General features: G+C 38.9%; 1 protein-coding gene across 1 annotated transcript in view; it reads left to right on the forward strand.

Moving 5' to 3' along the window:
* Positions 1–22,477, forward strand: part of TOP1 (DNA topoisomerase I) — a 90,530-nt gene that overhangs the window by 29,071 nt on the left and 38,982 nt on the right. Inside the window, exons 3-5 of the mRNA XM_072801023.1 lie at positions 5,022–5,124; positions 17,945–18,068; positions 19,893–19,948. Of these exons, the coding sequence (XP_072657124.1) occupies positions 5,022–5,124; positions 17,945–18,068; positions 19,893–19,948 (283 nt within the window). The remainder of the gene's footprint in view (positions 1–5,021; positions 5,125–17,944; positions 18,069–19,892; positions 19,949–22,477) is intronic.

Here is a 22,477-nt window from a genome sequence, read left to right on the forward strand (position 1 = left end):
GACGCTCAACCACTGAACCACCCAGGCGTCTCATCTCTTACTGCTCCTTAACACAAATCCTCTCTTGGACTAAGCTGTATCCTTATGTAGTAAGAAAAAATAGAAATTGGAAGGGAAGAAGCTTAAAGATAGCGTTTAACTTTTGTTATTAAAAGTTTCAAATATGAACAAGAGCAGAGAGAGTAGTATAATGAACTCCCCTTATATCTTATACCCCCATTTCTGTAACTGTCAACTTTTTGCCAGTCTTGTTTTATCTTTCCCCTTATTCCCTGGATTTTTATTTTTTTGGGGGGGTGCTGAGGTTATTTTAAAAGCAAATTCCAGACATCATTCATCTGCAGGTACTTTTGTATGCATCTGTAGAGGTTATTTATCAATCAGTTTACCTAGTGTAGATCATTTCTACATTTCTCTATCAGGTGATAATTTCATTTGTTTATACAACGTTGGTGTTCTGTAGGCATCCATTTTGTTTTACCTGTCATTTTTTCTTAGAGAGCCCAGCGTGCTGTGTGGAGCTATACTACGGGCATTCAAGTATTTGGAGTTGTCATATATTAAACTTTTGGGGGCCTGTCACACCACACATAGCACAATTTGAGTGTATGATAGACACGTATTAATTTATTTTGAAATTAAGGGCACCTGGGATTCAGATTTTTGACCTAGGTCTTATTTGTATTACTGGAATTACTTAGCTCTCCAGCCATAAGTTTGTTACCAGATGTTTTGGTTTGAGGTTTTAGATTCACAATTGCTTTAAAAGACTTGGGGATCTCTCTCTCTCTCTCTCTCTCATGAATAAATAAATAAAATATTAAACAAAAAGAAAAACTTGGAGGCCTGGCTCTAAAATCAGTTTTGAAGTTTTGTGTCCTTAAAAAGATAATGTTAAGAAAAATAATAGGGATGCCTGGGTGGCTTATTTAAACACCTACCTTCATCTCAGGTTATGATCTTAGTGTACTAATGTACTAAGATCGAGCCCCACGTCAGGTTCCTGTTTCTCCCTTTCCCTCTCCCTCTTCCTGCCACTCCCTCTGCTTGTGCGGGCGTGCACACTCTCTCTCTCTGTCAAATAAATAAATGAAATCTTTTTTAAAAAACTTAAAAAAAAAAAAAAAGATGTTCTTGGCAGACTAGTTACCCGAAACCTAGAATTACTCTTAATTCATCACTTAATTTCCCTTTTCTTTAAATTTAGTGCTTTTTAGTGAATTAAATCACCTTTTCCTGTGTACACAAGTGTTTGCAAACATTTGTCAAATTTTGGTGATTTTTAAATTTTTTAAAAAAATATTTTATTTATTAATAGAGAGAGAGGCGCAGAGACACAGGCAGAGGGAGAAGCAGGCTCCATGCAGGGAGCCTGACGTGGGACAGGATCAGGCCCTGGGCTGAAGGCGGTGCTAAACCCCTGAGCCACCAGGGCTGCCCTTAAATATTGTTTGTTTGGTTTTTTTAAAGATTTTATTTATTTATTTGAGAGAGAGCACCAGAGCTCGAACACGGGGCAGAGGCAGATGGAGAAGCAAATATCTCAGGTTGTTCATAAATTTACCACTCACAGATAACTACTTTTAACACTTGGATATTTATCTTCTAGTCTTTTTCAATTGTTTATGTGTTTGTTGAATTGTGCAGAGCAATTAAAAAAAATACTATGTCCCTGCCATACTCTTGGGTCATAATAGCACATCCTAATGTTATGTTTCTTATTTGTTAAATATGACCTATAAACAAATTCAAATAACATGGACTTCATTCCAGGTTGTGGTGCTGGTGGCATGTGTTTTGTTATTATTATGGTTTTGATCTAAGTCCTTAGTTTGGAGCAGATGTAATGTGGGTATTTATTACTGTTGAATGAATAGGGGCCACCACTTTTGTGTATTAGATTGACTTAGCATTTTATAATTCTAGACTTGAGACTTTCATAGAGGTTTTTATATGCTACATGGAAGACTGGGTGTAAGTCTCCCTTTTTTTTTTTTTTTTTTTTTTTACGCCATATGATTTTTTTTTCCCATCTCTGTGGGATGAGAATTTCTTATGGCTAGGGACATGGTCATCAAGTTTTTGTTTCTCTGGGGTCTGTCTGGCACAGAATAATAGATGTTGAGTGGATTATGTCAAATGTGGCTTTTTTTTTTTTTCCTTGTGAGTCAGGAATGGGATGAGCACATACATTACCTAAACGTTTTTTTAATTAGTTCTCTGTTGCACAGAATGTGTTACTCCAAAGTTTACAGCTTGAAACAACAAACATTTGTTTTCTCATATAGTTTCTGTGAGCCAGGAATCCAGGAGCAGCTTCAACTTCGTAGGGTGGTTTTGGCTCAGGATTTGTCATGAGGTTACAGTTGTCTAAAGACTTACCTAAAACTGGAGGACCTACTTCCTAAGTCATTAACCACGTTACAGTTTCTTACCACATGGGCCTGGCCTCTCTAGTAGGGCTGCTTGAATATCCTAACATTATGATACCTGCCTTCCCCTAGAGCAAGGAGAAGAATGCAGCCCCTTTTATGACCTGGTGGCAGAAGTCACATACTGACATTTCCATCTTAATCCTGTTTTTTTTTAAGGAATGAGTTACTAAATCTAGCATGTACTCATGGAGAAGAATATTAGGCCACACCTCTTAAACAGGAATATCAAAGAATCTGTTGGATGGATTTTAAAACCACCACACATATGTTGGGTACTTCGAGTTGATTTGTATTTAACACTGAGGAACCCGACCTCATTTGAGCCACATTTTTAATAGGCTGTTGGGATAATTGTGATACACCAAAAAATGTAAGAGTCATTAACATAAATATGTGGAGAGAGATACCATGTTCATAGATCAGAAGACACAACAATGTTTTGATGTCCTTTTTCTCCAAATTGTCCTATGAATACAAACTTCCCAGCTGGCTTTTTTTTTTCTTCTTTTTGGAAATTGGCAAACTGAACCTAAAACTTCTATGAAATGCAGAAAACATAGAATGGTCAAAACAGTTTTGAAAAAGAACAAAACTGGGCAGCCCAGGAGTCTCAGCGGTTTAGCGCCACCTTCGGCCCAGGGCGTGATCCTGGAGATCCAGGATCCAGTCCCACATCGGGCTCCCTGCAGGGAGACTGCTTCTCCCTCACCTGTGTCTCTGCCTCTCTCTCTCTCTCTCTCTCTCTCTCCCTCTCCCTCTCCCTCTCCCTCTGCCGCTCATGAATAAATAAATAAAGTCTTTTTTTAAAAAAGAACAAAGCTAAAGAACTTTTATAACCAGTTTTCAAAACTTACTATGGAAAAAAATTACCATAAAGCTATAGTAATCATAATAGTATATGTTTGTGTAAGGATAAACTCCAGAAATCGAATTATACGGCCACTTCATTTTCAGTAAATAGGCCAAAGCAATTCAGTGGGGGAAAAGGGCCGTCTTTTCAAAAAATGTGTGCTACAACAACTAGACAGCTTTATAATTTTAAAAATGTGCTTTATCCTTTACTTCTGTAAAACTCCTAGAAAAAAAATTACAATATATATCCAAAAAAAATTGTAATCTAAAGTATATAAAGAACTCTTACAAAACTCAGTAATAGGATACTTTTAAAATGAGTGAGAGATTTGAAAAGACTAAAGAAGATACATGAGTGGTCAATAAGCAAATAAAAAGATGTCCATTATTTAATTAGGAAACTGAATTAAAACAACGAGATACTACTGCATACCTGCTAGAATGGCTAGAATTAAAGATCAATAATACTAGGTATTAGAGAATCCATAGCAATTGGAACTCTAATGCATATTGGTGGGAATGTGTAATAGTACAACCACTTTGGAAAACAGTTTGGCAGTTTATTAAAGTTAAATTTGGGGATCCCTGGGTGGCTCAGCGGTTTAGCGCCTGCCTTTGGCCCAGGTCGTGATCCTGGAGTCCCGGGATCGAGTCCCACGTCGGGCTCCCAGCATGGAGCCTGCTTCTCCTTCCTCCTGTGTCTCTGCCTCTATCTCTCTCTCTCTATGTCTATCATAAATAAATACATCTTTAAAAAATATAAAATAAAGTTAAATTTATACTTTCATATGATCCAGTGATTTCACTGTTAAGTATGTACCCAAAAGAAATGAAAAAAATGTCTATACAAATACTTGTATGTGAATGTTCATAGCAGATTTATTCCTAATAACCAATGCCTAGAAATGACTCAAATGTACGTCAGCAAGTGAATGGATAAGTAAATTAGAGTGTATCCATGACTGTGGGATTCCACTCAGCAGTAGAACCTTAACTACTGATCATATCCAGCAGCATGGATGAATGTCAAAAATAACATGCTAAGAAGTCAAACAAAAGAGTAAGTCCTGTATGATTTCTTTAAGTAGAACTTTAGATATACCTAATAATGGCTGGCAAATTATTGGTTGCTTTGGGTGGGGGTAAAAGATGGAGATGGACTGGGAATGTGCATAGGGCAAACTTTTTTGGGTGATGGAATTGATCTAAATCTGGACTATGGTGGGGATTATACCTGTATATATGCTTGTTAGACTTACACACTATATCTTTGAATTGTGTATATTTTACTACATAGAAATTATACTTTATTAAAGTTTATTTAAAAACATATCTCTTAAAGATCTCTCAAGGTTTGGATTTTCCAGAACTTACATAGATAACCATCTGATTTTGATGGTGTTCAAGATTTATCCTTTTGTATCATTTATGATTTAGTCTCAATAGTACCAGACCTAAGGAGAAGAATGCCTGACTGTTGCTTCCGTTTACAGTAGAACTGATTTCCCTTCTGCCTTCATGTTTGTAACACTTGTCTTGGTTTTAGAGGCAAGGTAATGGGATGCTTTGTCTGAGTGCCTTTGTGAAATCTTTCCTTCCAGTGGAATGTGCTGTTATGGCTACCTTGCCATTTGAATCCTGTCATTGTGCTTCTTGACCAGCCTGTCAAGGTAGGTGAGCAGGAGCTAGCTAGCTTATGACTCCTCCTAATTGACTCATCTCTTACGGTTGCAGATTCTCATAAACACAAAGATAAACACAAAGATCGAGAACACCGGCACAAAGAGCACAAGAAAGACAAGGAGAAGGACCGAGAAAAGTCCAAACATAGCAACAGGTAAGGGTTAAACCAGCAAGTCCCTCATCATTTGGCCGTGGGTTGGCTGGCTTGGCTTGCCTGGAATGTACCTTAAACTTAAGCCGCAGGTAAACAGCATAGATAGCAGAGTAAGCAGAGACTGTATTTGATTCCAGAGTTGCTAAGAGTATAACCTTGATCATTCAGGCCTTAAGGGCGATGCTCTTGTTCAGATCAAGATGTACAAAGCAAGTATGGTGAATTTTCTTTCAGTACATAGCTGACTAAGGATACAATTTTAGGGGAGGGTGCACCTGGTTGGCTCAGTCAGTTAAGTGTCTGCCTTTAGCTCAGATCACAATTTTGGGGTCCTGGGATAAAGCTCTGTGTCAGGCTCCTTGCTCAGTGGGGAGTCAGCTTCTCCCTCTCCCTTTGCTCCTCCCTCTGCTCATGCTTGCGTAAGTGCTCTCTCTCGAATAAAAAAAATAAAGTTTAAAAAATTGGAGGGAGGGGCACCTGCTTGGCTCAAATGGTTGAGCGTCTGACACTTTTTGGCTCAGGTTATGATCTCATGATTATGAGATCAAGCCCTGTGTTTCTGCACTGGGCATGTAGCCTGCTTAAGATTCTCTGCTCCTCTTCCTCAAAAATTTTTTTTATTTATAATTTTTAACTAAGTCAGTTATGGATTCATTATAACAATCCAGAGACTTGCCTTGATAAAAGGCAACTGGGTTGGTGACTGTATATATGTATACACACACACACAAACACACACAGTATGTGTGTTTACCCTGTGTTTCCATGGTCTGTGGGCCCCTAGAGTCATATGTAAAAGGTTAGGTGATGAGATTTTCCTAGAGAGAGCATTCCCTAGTTTCATCAAATTATCAGAAGAGTTCAGCTCTCACAGAAGTTTATCCATGAAATATATCCACCAATATCCATGAAATTCAGTAGTGCTGCTCTTCAGGGATTCAAGCCTTGGAAAGATGCTTTCTTTTTTGTTTTGCTCCCATTTTTTGGTGTAGGAAGCACAAGTTGTTAAGCCCAAAGACTGACCATATCTTTGGATATGAGACCCCTTGTTGAAGATAAGGACTTAGCTTCCATTTTGAGTTAAAGGCATATGTTGGGGAGAATGCTATCTGACATTTCCCAGAGTGGCCTAAGTTTTGTTAAAAGGGAATATAAAGATTAGTCGTGCATTGGAACGAGTGCCTCCAGCCTAGAGTCTCTTAGAACTGCTTCATTAGTTTGGCTTATTGTCTGCAGACAAGTTAAAAGTGAGAATTGCTTTCTAAGACTGTTCTTATGAACCATTAAAAATTTTAAGATATAGCTAATGAACTCATGAATAAGTCTTTGTGAATCATTAGAATAACCAGATTTTCTCTAGTGGGGACATTACTTTATGTATATCTACCACTTCTGTGGTGCCCCCCTCCTTCCAATTAACTCATTTCTTACTACTTGATCATCTAGTTTCCATTTTCATTACTCTGGTGAATTTAATGTCAGTAGTTGAATCCAGTCTCAATTCATATGTATCTTTTTTTCTCCAGTTTATACTTGTTCAGTCTACATTAATATCTACCAAAGTATTTTTGAGAGCAAAGATTATTGCCAAGAATAAAGTTCATTTCATAAAGATAAAAAGGAATCAATTAGGGCATAAAAACTATAAATGTTTATATACTAATAGCAGAGCCTTAAAGTATATGAAGTAAAAATTGATAGAACTACAAAGAGAAATAGACAATTTATAGTCAGATTTTACTACCTCTTTCTCAATTGATAGCATAAGCAGAGAGAGAATCATTATGATGTAGAAGACTTGAACATAGCTAACTAACTTGATTTGATTGAAATTTATCAAATACTCCACTCAACAGCAGAATAGAGATTTTTGGCACATGGAACATTTGCCAAGATACACCATATTCTGGGCCCAGTCCTCCTTAAGACCAGCTTCCCTTGCCTTTCATGCCTTTGTCCGTTTCCACCTTTCTTTTTCTTCTTCTTTTTCTATTTTTTTTAAGAGCTTATTCATGAGAGTCACACAGAGAGGCAGAGACACAGGCAGAGGGAGAAGCAGGCTCCCCACTGAGCAGAGAAGCCGATGTGGGACTGGATCCCAGGACCCCAGGATTACGACCCAAGCCAAAGGCAGACATTCAACTACTGAGCCACCTAGGTGCCCTCTGGCCACCTTTCTTATTTCCTCCTTCCAGTGCACATGGCAATTCTGTTTTTGGCTCTCTTCTGCTAACTCTCTTGCCATTTACCCTTCTCTCACATTCCATATCCAGTCTCCTGGAACTTCTTATTTCCTCTAACACATGTTTTCTGATACTTCTAGGCCTTAAAGCATGCTGTTACTGGTTCCGGAGTACTCTATTGCCCTTTTAATATCATTCTTTTAGTTGCAGCTTAGACCTGACTTCTTATAGGTATCTTTTCTGCCCACCCTCCCCATATTGAGTACCACTTCTGTGTGCTCTCTGGCACCTTGAATATGTTCCTATCATAGTAATTGCCATGCTGCATTGGTGTTGTAATTGTGTGTTTATTTCTCTGTATTCCCCAACAGGGACTCTTAAGGTCTCTGAGAGCAGAGTTGAAGTCTGTCTTACTCCTTTTATATTCTCAAGGCTTAGTATATAGTGTCTGGCAGATTACTTAACTAATCTATATTTATTGAATCAGTGAGTACCTATGGGTATACCATTTACCATCTTCTCTTTTCATATAGTCTTACTCTTCTACAGGATAGTTCCCTCTGGTCTTCCCATTTTTCAAACAAGTTTTTTGTGGGTTTTTGGTAAAATATCAATAACATGTTTTGCTGGGGTTTTTTGTTGTTTTGTTTTGCCTTTTTGAAGTGGCATGAAGTGTATTCACAGTATTGTACAGCCATCATCAGAACTTTTTCATCATCCCAAATAGTCTCTGAACCCATCAGATAATGCGTTCCCATTGTCTTCCCACCTCCCATCCCTGGGCAACTTCTGCTTTCTGTCTCTATGAACTTGCCTGTTCTAGTACCTCATATAAGTAAAATCACAAAATATCCTTAATTGTGTCTGACTTATTTCCCTTAATCTGATGTTTTTAAGGTTTATCCATGTCACATTATCAGCATTCCATTTCTCTTTTATGGCTGAATAATAACTCCCATTGTGTGTCTACACCACATTAAAAAAAAAAATCTCTTCCCTTGTTGATGGATGCTTGGGTTGTTTCCATCTTTTGGCTATCACAATAACACATATTGGTTTGGTTATCATAATAACACAGTGAACATGGGTGTACAAGTACTTGTTTGAGTCCCTGCTCTCAGTTCTTTGGGTAAATACTTAAGAGTAGAATTGCTGGATCACGTCAAACAAGTATTTTTATTCTGCCTGCCATGTGCATCCTGTGTTAGTTGATGTGAAGTACCAAAAAAATGAGGTAGTCTTTGACCACAAAGAACTTCATCACCTGAGGAAAATGCTTATAAAGAAATGCTAATTTGGGGGCACCCTGGATGGCTCAGTTAAGCATCCAACTCTTGGTTTCAGCTCAGGTCATTTCTTGTGGTAGTAGGATCAAGCTCCGGGTGGGGCTGTGCTCCGTGCAGAGCCTGCTTCAGATTCTCTCTCCCTCTACCTCTCATTCTCTCTCTCTTTTTCATATAAATACATAAGATCTTCAAACAAACAAAAAGAAATGCTAATTTCTTTGTTGCCATGAATCCAAAAAAATTTTTTTAAATAAAGGTTAATATTTAAAACAAACTTTTTTTTAAAGATTTTTATTTATTTATTCATGACAGACATATATATATAGAGAGAGGCAGAGACACAGGCAGAGGGAGAAGCAGGCTCCATGCAGGGAGCCTGACGTGGAACTGGATGCCAGGTCTCCAGGATCATACCCCGGGCTGAAGGCAGCGCCAAACCGCTAGGCCATCGAGGCTGCCATAAAACAAACTTTTAAAGATTGATCCCTTTTTCTCTGGAACACCTGATTTCACCAGTCAAAATTTATCATTCATTTGTGGGGAAAAAGATTAGGTGAAAGTGGCATAAAAGACTTTGGGGCATCAGTTTGGCCTTGCTCTTTTACCAAAATCTCTTTTTCAAGAATAAAGGAAATGGTTTTGGTGTCATTTTTCTTGGAAAGTCCATTGTAGCTTAATCGCTTTTGTCTAGAAGGCAGCCTCCTCCTGGTCTATCCGCTTAGGTGTCACATGACTTTGGTTGGGTTACCTAACCTTTCTCAACTCCTCTTTTCAGTTCCCGCATATTAATACACACTTTAGAGGGAACCTAGGGAGTCACTAAGTATAAAAAGCTCTTTAACTGTTTCACAAATATGAGGAGGTGGTATTTTGTACCTCTGTCAAGCATACTTTCCTAAGATTATACATAGGCAAATTCAGGAATTTGTTCTAACATAATTTTGTGCCTTTTAATATTTTCATTTCTTTTTTTTTTTTTTTTTTTTTATTTATGATAGTCACAGAGAGAGAGAGAGAGAGACATAGGCAGAAGGAGAAGCAGGCTCCATGCACCGGGAGCCCGATGTGGGATTCGATCCCGGGTCTCCAGGATCACGCCCTGGGCCAAAGGCAGGCGCCAAACCGCTGCGCCACCCAGGGATCCCAATATTTTCATTTCTAATCAAAATACTTAAGAAATAATAGCCTGTTTGTCAAGAGGCATTGGAAAAACCTGGCCTGAGTTGCTGTTTACACATGACTAACTCTAGCTCCAGATCTCTAATTCACATGTGAGTAAGTTTAAGACAGTTTAACCAGTTGATGTGCTGTAAGCTGACTTAAATACTTCCTGTTTTGACCTCTGCTGACACACTACCTCTTTGCAGCAAAGCAAGTATATTGGTCATATATCTATATTTCAGTACAATCCTATACACCGTGTTCCTTTTTAAGTGACTTCTGATCTTTCTAGTAGTTTTGGGCTTCTTCACTTTCCTTCTGTAGCAGGTTAAAGAAACTGAAAATTGTTCAAGCACCTCTGGAGCCCAGGATAATTAAGGTGGAACATGTTCTCTTCAAAAATGCTTAATCTTAGGGGTGCCTGGGTAGCTTGGTTGTAAGTGTATACCATTGATTCATGTCATGATCCCGGAATACTGGGATAGAGCTCTGTGTCAGGCTCCTTGCTCGGGGGGAGGGAGAGGGGGGCACATCTATTTCTCCCCTGGCATCACCACCCCCATGTTCACGCTCTCTCTCTTGCTTACTCTCAAATAAAATTTTTAAGAAAAATGCTTAATTTTATTCCAGTATTTGCTAATCAATTTGGCATGATTTTGTTGGTATTACGAGGAAACAAGTTGTATACTAATGTGTTTCTAGGTCTTTCCTCCTCTGCTAGATATTAGCAGCAGTCATTTCTCAATTAGGCTACACTTAGGACCCAAATCCAGGAGGCATCTTTCTCCCATCTAGTAATATATGCTGCATACTTGGAATGTCAGAGAATGGGAAACCAGAGTTTTTGCTGAGACAGAATGGAATATGGACCCATCCAAAGAGATTCCATCTTATTCATATACTTTCTCCTGTATTGTTCTTTCTTAAGGTACAAAATAAGGGAGAGGGTATTAAAGATCACTCCATCTTATCTTTTTGTGTGGTCAGTTGTCAGAAGTGACATGCCCAAAGTCACATGGTGGTGTGTTAGCAGAGCAAGGAGGAGAGACCAGGGCTTCTGAGTTATTGTCTGTTTTTCTCCACTACATTATTGCTTTCAGTAAAAAAATCTTCCCTAAGGAAGGTTAGTTGTGTAGCTAAATTGTGTACATACAAGTGCCTCTTTCTCACATGCACGTGGTTGGCAGCTCAGATCCTTTCAGGCACTGCCTCTTTCTCTTCAGACCCCAAATCACTGAAGATTTCAGCAAGAGAAGTATTAATCTCATTAAATTCTGACCCTGTGAAAACCCCATCTCCAACTAATAGATTTTGGGCCTATAATATTGTAGGAAGAGTTTATACCAAAGTCAAAAATAATTTCTTCGATTATTTGTCTCTGAACATAACATTCTATTAACGTTAATATTTAGCACTTCAGGTCCTTTTAAAATATATATATATATAAATCCTCACGAAAGAACAGGAATATTCTTTCTAGACACTAAGGAATCACTCGGCGTGGCTTACAGGATCTCACCAGGTACTTTTCTTGAAAAGTTGCATTCTTAGCCACAAATTATCTTTAATACCAGACCTCTTATATAAACATTATTAAAAGCAATTTGGGGGGGGATTAGAGATAAAGGATTGTCATTTGTGGGGGGGAAAGAAAACAAAATTCTTCCTGCCATGCACCCCCCCCCCCCCCCACTAGTTTTTGACTGTGGGTCTCTTGCCAATTGTAGGCCTGGCACTCAGGCTGGAGTGACAAATGTGTAGAAAGCCAGGGAAGACAGAAAGCACTGCTGTGAAATAGTAAGGGAAGTGCTTTTCCAGCCATGTTGGCGGTGCTGATCTGTACAGTCAGTGTGAGAAACATCTGAGGATAAGGATGCTTTTGGTTTCTGCTTTCCCTTCAGTTCTAAATTCTACCTGAATTAAAATTGAGAGAATGTAGGATCCTAGGAAAATGCACTGGAACTAAGCAACCAGTTCTCAGGGGAAGTTTTTAACAGAATCAAATTTAAAACATTTATGAGCTGCTTGCCAAAACCTGTCATTTATCTGCACATCCCTGTATCAACGTGTCTGGGGGAAATGGACGGTTAACCTAAGGAGGTAGAGAAGTTGGGTAGTTTAGCAAGGAGGAAACTGCAGTGCCACCACCATTCACATGGGAGTCAATGTGATATAGTGAAAAGCACACAAAAATAGAGGTCAAGAGTCTAGGCTCTGTTATTTGCTAAATAAATGTTTCCTACATTTACTAGTTGTGTGTCCTAATTCAAGTTGTTTAACTTCTGGGTCTTGTTTTCCATTTTGGTCAAGTGTTGATAACAGTATGGTCTGGTCAAGCTTTTAAGTTTGTTGGGGCAGAATTAAGTGGAATTCTGCAGATGAAAGCTCTTTGGAAACTAACATGTTAAATAATTGAGGTGGTGGTGATTACCATACATAGTAGTAGAGTATCATTCAGATAAATCAGAGCTGTCAATTTTGGTAGTCTTTGGATCTAATTTTTTAGTAGTTCCTTATTGATAACATCAATTTGGAGCCCTGGTTTTCAATTATATCTAGCTATATTATGATGATGAACTATAATCTTTTTTTTCCTTTTTCTTTCTTTTTTTTTTTTTTAAGAATTCATGGTAGAAAGGGTATTTGAACTAGCCACTGAAAGATGGTTAAGATCTTGACAAGGTGTAAGATAATGGCTGGAAAGATGGCATTCCAGACAATGAGAAAAGAATTAAAAGGACATGGACATTCTGTAATGTACTTTGCTCTGGGAAGAAGCCAGTTACGTGGACCCTTGATTAACAGAAGGTGGGATAGAAAATGGGGTCCAAAAAAGCAGCTTGAGGCAGAACTATGAAATGTAATTTCAGAAAGCTGGGACGTGAATCTGAAGGTAGCAAGAAGCCATTGAAAATAATTGAAAAAGGTACACAGAGGACCTAGCCACCATTTGATAAGGGGCCTATAAATAATTTGTAAACTTCCATTCCACTCAAAGTTTTGATAGTGCTTGTGATTTTGTTTAGTAACTATAGTGGTCATGTGTATTAGGAAATCTTTGTTTCTTAGAGCCTTCCAGAAACTGCTATGTTCTTTTCACAGAGATAGCTTTTGAATTTACCTAGAATTTTTTATTTAGCAAATGTTATTTAAACCATAATTGCTTCCTTTCCTTGAAGGGGCCATGAATCTCCTCCCTTCACAACTTTGAAACTCTCTAGGCTCTCGGATAGGAATCCCCTATGATTCCATTGGTTTGCACTCTTCCGGGCTCTGCTGCCCTGAAGAGTGGGCCTCGGTAGCCAGAATGAGTTTATTCTCTTAGCCATTAGTAATTAAGTCCTATTCTCAGAAGATAGCTTCCTTCTCTCTCTGGCAGGGTTTCTTTGTTTTGTTGAAAAGTCATGTAACAGAGTGGTTGAGTCCATGACTCTGGAGCTAGGTTGCCTGATTTAAATTCTTGTTATCTCTTATTAGAGATGTTTTCTTAGATGAGTTACTTAACTTTTCTGTGTCTCAGTGTCCACATCTAGAAAATGGAGATACTGATACTTCCTCAGAGTTTTGTTATGAGAATTTAAACTGCATAGAAGAGTCTATGGCTCTTTTTTTTTTTTTTTTTTGAGTCTATGGCTCTTAATGCTATTCAGGTATCTGTTAAATATTTTTATTGGTGATAGAGGACAGATCGTTTTTGTTTTCTTTAACAGATTTAAACAATTTCCCACAATCTGCATCCTAGCTTCCCAGAATATCAGACACAGGTTTGTTGTTGTTGCTTCTCCTAAAGGGTTAGCACATGCCCTCCCAGGCAAAAAAATCCTTTTCCTCCTAGTTTTCCACTACCCTCTCCCTATGTCCACACTTCTGCCTCAGTGCCTTACAGGTCAACCTTTGTTGTCTGTTCAGCTCTAACAGAACAGACCAAAGGTTTCACCATCACTTTTTCCTTAGTGCAATTTAGGTAATTGAAGCATAAGACAGGCATGAACATTCTGGAGATGTGGCTTTGACTCTTCTGTTCTCTTTGGCATTGACTTTTGCTTGTCCAGGCTTTGCTAGTGTGGTGGATCTTATCCCCAGACAAACACGAGCCCTGAGCCAAGGAGTCAGCTTCTGAACCTGGCCAGTAATTGGTGTTTTCTCTCCCAGAGTTCTAAGGATGAAATTCATACTTCATTCAAAAATGTGACCATTACGGAGGCTCTAGGAATGCTAGCTACTATCTGTATTTGGCCTTCAGTGTATCCTCAGATTACACTCATTCTTAAAATGTATATTTTCTTCAGATGTTTAGGTTTCTTACTGTGGTCAGTAGTAAGCCTTTTTTCTGGTTTGTTCTCTTGTAGCCTCACTGAAGCTTTTCTAGTGCTTCCAATCATCTGTGCGCTGCCTCTGAACTGGCCAGTGTTGTAGCTTCCCATTGTCCTGAAACTTATTTTGTGACTTTGACATATTGTGCCGATTATGTATGGAAAAGTGGCAGGATCAGTAGAAAAAAGGGTAACATCTCTTAAAACAGTCAACATACGAATTCTTCTACATTGGTCAGAATTTTTGTCAGCTCACTATCAGTGGAAAAGATGCTGCTCTTTAAGTCACGATGAAAGTCAAACTAGTTTTAAGCCTTTTGGAAAAAGATTTCCTAACCTCCAAGTTAAGAAATCCTGAATGATGATGAGTCAGTCTAAGTGGTCCCAGATTGGCTCCATTTTCTACTACTGGCCAAATCCTGCATCATACCTACCATGGCGCAGCTTTAGACATGCTTTTGTATCATCAGACTTTGTCCCCCAGATGCATTTGCCACTTACTTCAGGTAGATTTCTTAGGAAAGACTGACACTGGGTCTTAGCAAGCTTTCTGCCAGTATGGGAGTTATGGATGAGGGGGTAGGACTCCCAGCACTCTGTTCTCTATTTCTGGAGGCAGGGACAGGAACGCACTTGACAAGTAGACTTGTTAGCATCATGTTCAGAGCTCCATTAACCCAAATTTTTAACAGTCTACAATGGGATACCTTCTACCACAAGGTGTTCTCAATCCTGAATCCTGGTCACTTAGTATATAAAAATTCATACCTATCCTCTTATATCTAAACAGTTGGGAATAGAGGAGACTGTGTTTCCTTTAGAAAGTCACTTCAGTAGTTCGTCTCATTCTGGTCTTTGATTAATTATGACCTATAAAAGGGTTACTACTCTAGCAGGAACTCTGAATTTCCTGAGTAGATTTCTCTCTGGTTAGTAAGCAGAGGAAGTATCATTGACTTTTTTCACTTTCCTGGGGGTGGCCTAAGTACTATCTCATTGCTTTGTCATTTGTTGACGGCTTCTCTGATCTCTGTTTGGTGTGATAATGAATGGCAAAGCTGAAAACTGGAGTGTGTATATACTTAGAGATAGGTACCCCAGAAGACCAGAGAGCCAGTTGCTAGTGAAGCAGACTAATGTCCTTTCTAGGAATTGCTTTCATTGAGAAAAAGAACAGAGGAATGTTAGAACAGAGAGGAAGATTGAGCATTCCTAAACTTCTGTTCCTGAATCAACCATTTATAGTTTAATGGGAAGAGCAGCTATCCCAAAGGTTTTATCATTTCAGATACCCAAGGCCTCTCTTCTAGGAAGTTATTACTTAATGGTAAAATAAAGTTTGACCTTCTATATCAAATCTCAGACTGGCCATGCATTTATTTGTCTCTAACATCTGTCTGCTTTAAGGGGTAAGGTATCAATTTCATGGACATGTGATGGTACTGATTTCCTGGAAAGTGCTCTGAACTTGGAGATGGAAATACTGAGTTAAATCCAAATCCCAACTTCCTTTCTTTCTAACATTGTAACTTTGAATTAGACTTTGAAAAACTGGCTCCTCTCCTAAATCAGTTTAAAGGGACAATAAAATCTATCTCACATGAGTGTTGTGAGGATTGAATGAAATAATGTATATGAAAATACCAAGCACAGTGCTTGCTTAGAGTGGGAGTTTTTCTTACTGTGTCTGTGGGGAGATATTCATCCATCAGTATTGTCGATGTAATTATTCCAGGTTTTTGCTCTTGGACAAACACTTGTGTAGATGACCAGTAATTCCTCTTAATGTTTAAAAAGCATTAAAACTACAATGCTTGTATAATGAAATAGTAAGCTCACATGCTTTGCTGGTAGGATTTCATGGGTGTAAACCATGATCTCATACGTGTAAACTTCTGAAGAATCTGTTGCAGTCTCTGCAACCTTACTGTTTTCACCAGTCATTCTAAAGCTGGAGAGCTTAATGAGAACTGGAAGTAAGAGTGCTAATGAAGTTGGGAGTCATCTTTGTACAAAGTAAAGGACAATTTTTTGATAAAACACTGCATTTAGGTAAAAACGATTACGAGACCACACCGAGTGAAGAGTGACATAATTGTGTGCTGAGAGCAAGGAGCATGGTGGGAAACTTGGTGACCATGTACCTCTATGTTCGCTGAAACTAGGTGCAGCCCTAATGAGTTAAAAGGAAATGTTCACTCATGGAGAAACCTGTTGCTTCATTTTGTGGCACATCTAAATAACCTAATGAGAGCAACATGGGAGGAGTATATAAGTAAGAAAAAGTGGGCATTGTTATCTTTTCATTTGACGGTTCCTGGATCTTCCCAAACCTGTAGTCCTGTCTCTGCTGGTCCCTCGGTCCTCCTGCTTCTGCTTATTTATTACCTGAATGCCGGTCTTGAGTTGAGGCTCTCTTCATGCACAGAGATGTGTGTGACAGCAGATGCGTTTCTCACCGAGGTTCTACGCTCTCCCCTACCTGGTTGCCATCATTGGTTGCTCCCTCTCTGGCCTTTGATGTGCTCAGGTGTGCTGGCAGAATCTTTAGAACAAACTCCTTGGGATGGACACGGCCTAACGTAATGAGCTCGTTGCTGGTAAAATCTACTTTTTCTGGACTGAAGGCTAAATGTGGCAGATGGGAAATGCAGTCTGGTGGTGGGGAAGGCCGGAACCACTCTAGGCCTGTCAGCTGAGGTTGCTGCCAGCTGTCTTGTGTCTGGGGTGGGCTCCCCAATTCATAGCCCTTGAATTCAAGTCCTTTTGTTAACTTGTGGAATATAGTGGTTGGTGCAGTGAACAAGGTTCCTAAGCTACCTGCCCAGTGCACTGAAGAAAATGGTCCTTCCGTGTTTTGCTACCCTAAACCGTAGCTTGTAATCTTTGCCTATTGCCTCTTCAGTCCCCGTGCATGTTTTTATATAGTTGCGGTGACTATATATTCCTGTTTCTTCTTATGTGGCCATAAACACTGTCCATGTATATTCATAGGGCTCACAAACTATAGCATAAGGGCTGTGTAATATGATACATCACAGGTTCCTCCTTTGTTCTTTACTAAGGTTTTATCTTTTTTTGTGTGTGTGTGGTTTTTGTTTGTTTCTTTGTTCTTGTTTGTTTTTTGTTATGGAAAACATCAAAATGGAATATCATTTGTGATGTTATTTTCCAAAGAGAAACTTCAAGGAGCTAGATCCTAGGGTATGAACATTTTAATGGCACTTGCTTTGTAATGTCATATTTAGTTTTCCGGAGGAGCAGTGCTTACCAGTATATCCACAAACCCTTTTAAAAACAAGACTTTTAAACGTTGAGGGCTGGATATGTCTTTACTTTTAGCTGGATCTTTTCTTATTGTAAAGGAAGGACCAAGCAGTGTTTATCAGCCCCATATAGAAGTGACTAGCTTTTCCTAGTTAAAGCTAGCAGGAAACATTTACTGTATTTTTGGGCTGTTCACTGCGCAAAGCCACGAGATGCATATTTTGTGAATTTTTACCTTCTCACGTGAGATGTGAATGCTCAATTTGGAGATTTCATCCATCATAGTTTTTGCTGGTAGAATGTTGTAGAAATGGTGGGCTTACTGTATGTTCTTAGTCACTTAAAAAAAAGTCCTGGTATGTTTAGAATAACTACGTTTCTCTATTTGGTTTCTTTGCCCCTTCAAAAAAATAAAAACATCAAACAAGATAAAGTCCAGTAGCCAAGCGCCTCTACTTGAACCTTCTGTCAGGACTGTTTATTTAAAGCATTGTAAGTTTCCATGGTTTCATGTTATCTTAGGGTTATCTTGTGAGTTGATCTTGTGAAATGAACCCTTGTGGTCCCTGCTCTGGGCTAACTCTGTGGTTTATTTATTTTTTCTCTACAGTGAACATAAAGATTCTGAAAAGAAACACAAAGAGAAGGAGAAAACCAAACACAAAGATGGAAGTTCAGAAAAGCATAAAGACAAACACAAAGACAGAGACAAGGAAAAACGAAAGGAGGAAAAGGTACAGAACTTTCAGTGGGGAAGGAAGAGCAATGGGATGTACTTTTCATTTTCTTTATCTTTAAAAGCAGGTCCTGAAAGTACCCTTATTGCACAGCAAGATTCCTTAGCCTTTGAGTAAAAAGGTCTCTGTCAGGAGACTTCAGTGTCAGTCACAGTCTTAAACTATGAAAACCAAAGCCCTTTTCCACTGAATTTCATAGGACCAAATCTATCCATGTCATTATCTTACTTTAAATGGCAAATGGATAAATTAAGAATGTAGGGTTTCTGGAAATGCCAGTTTCCTTTTATGGGGAAAATTAATTCTGGTCTTGGGAGAAGGCCTAGTGCCATGTTGGCCTTCTCTTGAATGAAGGGTCCTTCCTGAGTTAAAACTTAGTGATGTTGGTGCTTTTGTGGCTTTCGGTTCCAGCATAACCATTATAAGCCTTCTCAAAATCTCTAGGCTCATCTGGCTGCAAATGAGAAGTACTATGTATAGGGATGCCTGGGTGGCTCAGCGATTGAGCATCTGCCTTTGGCTCAGGGTGTGATCCCAGAGTCCCCGGATCAAGTGCCACATTGGGCTTCCTGCATGGAGCCTGCTTCTCCCTCTGCCTGTGTGTCTCTGCCTCTCTATGTCTCTCATGAATAAATAAGTTCTTTAAAAAAAAAAAAAAAGGTAGTACTATGTATAGATTTTTTTTTTATTGTTTTGAGGTGCCTGGCTGGCTCAGTCAGAAGAGTCTATGTGACTCATGATCTCAGGGTTGTGAGTTCAAGCCCTATGTTGGGTGTGGAGATTACTTAAAACAAAAAACCTAAAAATTTTTTTATTTAAGTAAAAAAAAATAGTTTAGTTTCTGAGTAAGTAATTTTGGTACTCAGTAAATTCAGGAAATCTGAAATAGAGAATATAATGAAAAGTATATGTTTCTTGGGGTACCTGTGTGACTCAGTTAAGCATCTGTTGATCTCAGCTCAGGTCTTGATCTCAGGGTCGTGAGTTCAACTCCCACATTGAGTTCCATGCATAGCATTGGAACCCACTTAAGAGAGAAAAGAAAATTACACCTTCTGGGGCACCTGGGTGGCTCAGTTGTTGAGCGTCTGCCTTTGGCTCAGGTCGTGGTCCTGGGGTCCTGGGATCAAGTCCTATATCGGGCTCCCCACAGGGACCCTGCTCCCTCTGCCTGTGTCTCTGCCTCTTTCTGTCTCTCATGAATAAATAAATAAAACTTTGAAAGAAAAGAAAATGAAAATTACACCTTCCTTTTCACCCTTTGCTCATTGTTCTTTTTCTCTTTCCGGGGGACAACCACTATACCAACCATTTTTCTGTGTTCTTCCAGAGATACTGTATATATGTGTGTGCACATATATGCACATGTATGTATATCTATCCTTTTGTATGTGTAAAGATTTTTGAAAGACAGAGAATGTCTGGGAAGGGAGGGGTGTGTGTATGTGTGTGAACATACTCTGCCTAAATCAGAGAAGGCAGGAAACGGACTATTTTGTTATTTTCTCTGCGCACTGCCAAGGGCAAATCCTTGAGAGAGTATATTTATTGAGGGAGGGGGACTTGCTATCATTTAAAGGTAAAAAGGTGCCATTTTGAGGGGAAACATTTCTTAGTAAATTGGATAATTCGCCCTGAAGAACTGTAAAAAATGAGTCTTAGGAAAATGTCAAGACCTTTAGTTCACCTGTTCAGTTTTGCTAATAATAAGAGTCTGTGATCAAGATGCTCCAAGAATTGAGGCCGAATGTTCTCAAATAAGAGAGAGGCTTTTTCAAATTTAGTCCTTTCAAGGTACTAATCAGTTACTATTATTTTCAGGTTAGAGCCTCTGGGGATGCAAAAATTAAAAAGGAGAAGGAAAATGGCTTCTCTAGGTAAGACTCTTCTGCTACCTTGGCTGCTCTTTCTCTTGGCCAGCTGTGTATGTTGTAGTGTTGTCTAAACTTACCTAAATTGTACTGACCAGGCCACCTGTTGGTTTCCAAGGAGGTTGGCAGTGAGGGGACATGATCTAAGCTAATTTGAGCATTTCTAAAGTGTCATTTAGTGAAACTGACCAGCACATTTTCCAGAAGGCTATTTTGAGTTGAGAAGATAAGACAGGAAGAAATTTCTATAAAAATTGAGATATAATTTAAATACCGTAAAATTCACCCTTTGAAAGCATACAGTTTATGGGTTTTTGGTGTATTCACAAGGTTGTACAACCTCTCCCTACCCCACTATCTTAATAACAGAACATTTTCATCTCCCCCAAAAGAAACTTCATAGTCCGTTAGTAATTATGGAGTTTCCTGAAAAACCCCTATTCTGAATTCCTCCTTAGTAGTACAGTAGTCTCCCACCCTTATCCACAGTTTTGCTTTCTCTGGTTTCATTTAGCCATGGTCAACCACCGTCAGGAAGTAGGTGGTGATCTCGTGAAAAAGACATGGTCTCATAAATTTTATTACAGGGTATTATAATTACTCTTTTTATTAATATTCTCTTGCTGTGTCTAATTGACAGATTAAACTTTACCATAAGTATGTATGTATAGGAATAATCATGGTATATGTAGGATTCAGTACTTCTCATAGTTTCAGGCATCTACTGGAGGTCTTGAAGTATATGACCTGTAGATAAGAAGGAACTAATGTACTCTAAGGGTCATCTGTAGAAACTTACTCGGTCTGCATTTTAGGAACAGGTGTAGAGTTGAGTAGAAATACTTTATCTGGGGCACCTGGGTGGCTCAGTCAGGTAAGTGTCTGCTTTCGGCTCAGATCATAATCTCAGGGTCCTGAGATTGAGACCCACATTGGGCTCCCCACTCAGCAGGAAGTCTGCTTCTTCCTCTTCCCCTCCCTCATACACTATCAAATCTTTAAAAAAAAAACAAAAAACAAAACATTATCTTTTCAAGAAGAGGAAAATGCATACAATCTAGAGATTGGTTTTCCTGTACTAGTTTTGTCATTTTGGTTCTGTTTTCCTCATCAGCCTCAGGTCCCTTAAAAAAAAGCTTTAAGGTCCCCTCTGGTTTGAAATAAATAAGAGTTTTTGATCATATAGTCTCACTCCATTGAGTGACAGAATGGATTTCCTAGGACTTGTTGGAAAGGTTTGCATATTGACTGGAACAAAGTGTTGGGGAGTTTCACTTCCTTGAAACTTTGAACTTTCAGTTTCGTTTGGGAATATTTTTGAAAATTCTGCCATGAACTCTGAGTCCCTAGGCTAGGAGAAGCAGGTGCCCTCTTCAGGCATGTTTTATAACTGTTCTAGGAATGCAGAATAATACAATGGAAGAAGTGTTAGAGCTGAAAACTACCCTAGGTGTAAAGTGAGGATAAGATGGCTATTTTCTGCCAGGAGACCATCTAGGACTTTTATAAATTAACACCAACATATGAATAGACTCTGGTTGTGGTGTGTAGTCCAGGATTCAGTTTCAGACTTTCCATGTTAGAAGATTAGGAACGCAGGCTTCCAGGCAGTGGTCTCTATATCCACCTTCCTGGACCACCTGCTAGCCTGCATATTTGTCTTTGTAGACAATCGAGATGCTTTACTGGGTGGAACACAGTTTTTTCTGATAAATTGTTTTAGAAGTTCTTCCTTCAGGCCTAGTAATCCTTCCCACATGTTGTAAACTTCACCCATGACAATACTAGGATCTAGCATTTACTTAACTGGTTGGGTCAGTGGCGAGGTTTCTTTCCTTCTGGTGCAAAGTATTTGGAGATACTGGACTCTTGATGCTATGTTAGTGATTTCCATGGTGAAGGGAAGCAGCTGTAGAAATTGGCATTTGAGAAATGTGCAGAAGTAAGAAAAAGCTAATCTCTTTTTAAAAAACATTCAGATTCTGTTACAAGCAAAGGGATCCAGTATGCTTGGGGAGTGTGGGGGGGTGGTAGCAATGAGACCCCATGAATATCTTGACTGTCCGTGGCAGCTGAGTCTGGATGCTTATCCCTTGAACCCCTTAGAGACACATGGTTTCATGTTGGGAGGCTTTTTCTGTAGTGAGTTAGCTTCGTAGATGCTTCTGGCTGTGAACAGTGAGGTTCTGCTGAGATGTGTCAGGCCAGGGAACATCCCAAGGCTGTGGTGATTGCTGGTCCCATGGTCTCTCTTTTTTTTTTTACTTCTATATATTTTATTTCATTTTTTATTTTTATTTTTTTATTTCATTTTTTAATTTAAATTATATTAGCCAACATATAGTACATCATTAGTTTCAGATGTAGTGTAGTGTTCAATAATTTATATAACACCATATAACATATAACTGTTATATGTTTGCATATAACACCAGTGGTGGTTTTTTTTTTAATTGTTCCTTCCTCTTTCTGATTGAAAATAATTGCCTAATAGAGTCATTATTTTATTCAGAAGGCAAAAAGTCTTAACAAAAA

The sequence above is a fragment of the Canis lupus genome, chromosome 26 (assembly GCF_048164855.1).
Source record: "Canis lupus baileyi chromosome 26, mCanLup2.hap1, whole genome shotgun sequence".
NCBI classification, from domain to species: Eukaryota; Metazoa; Chordata; class Mammalia; order Carnivora; family Canidae; genus Canis; species Canis lupus.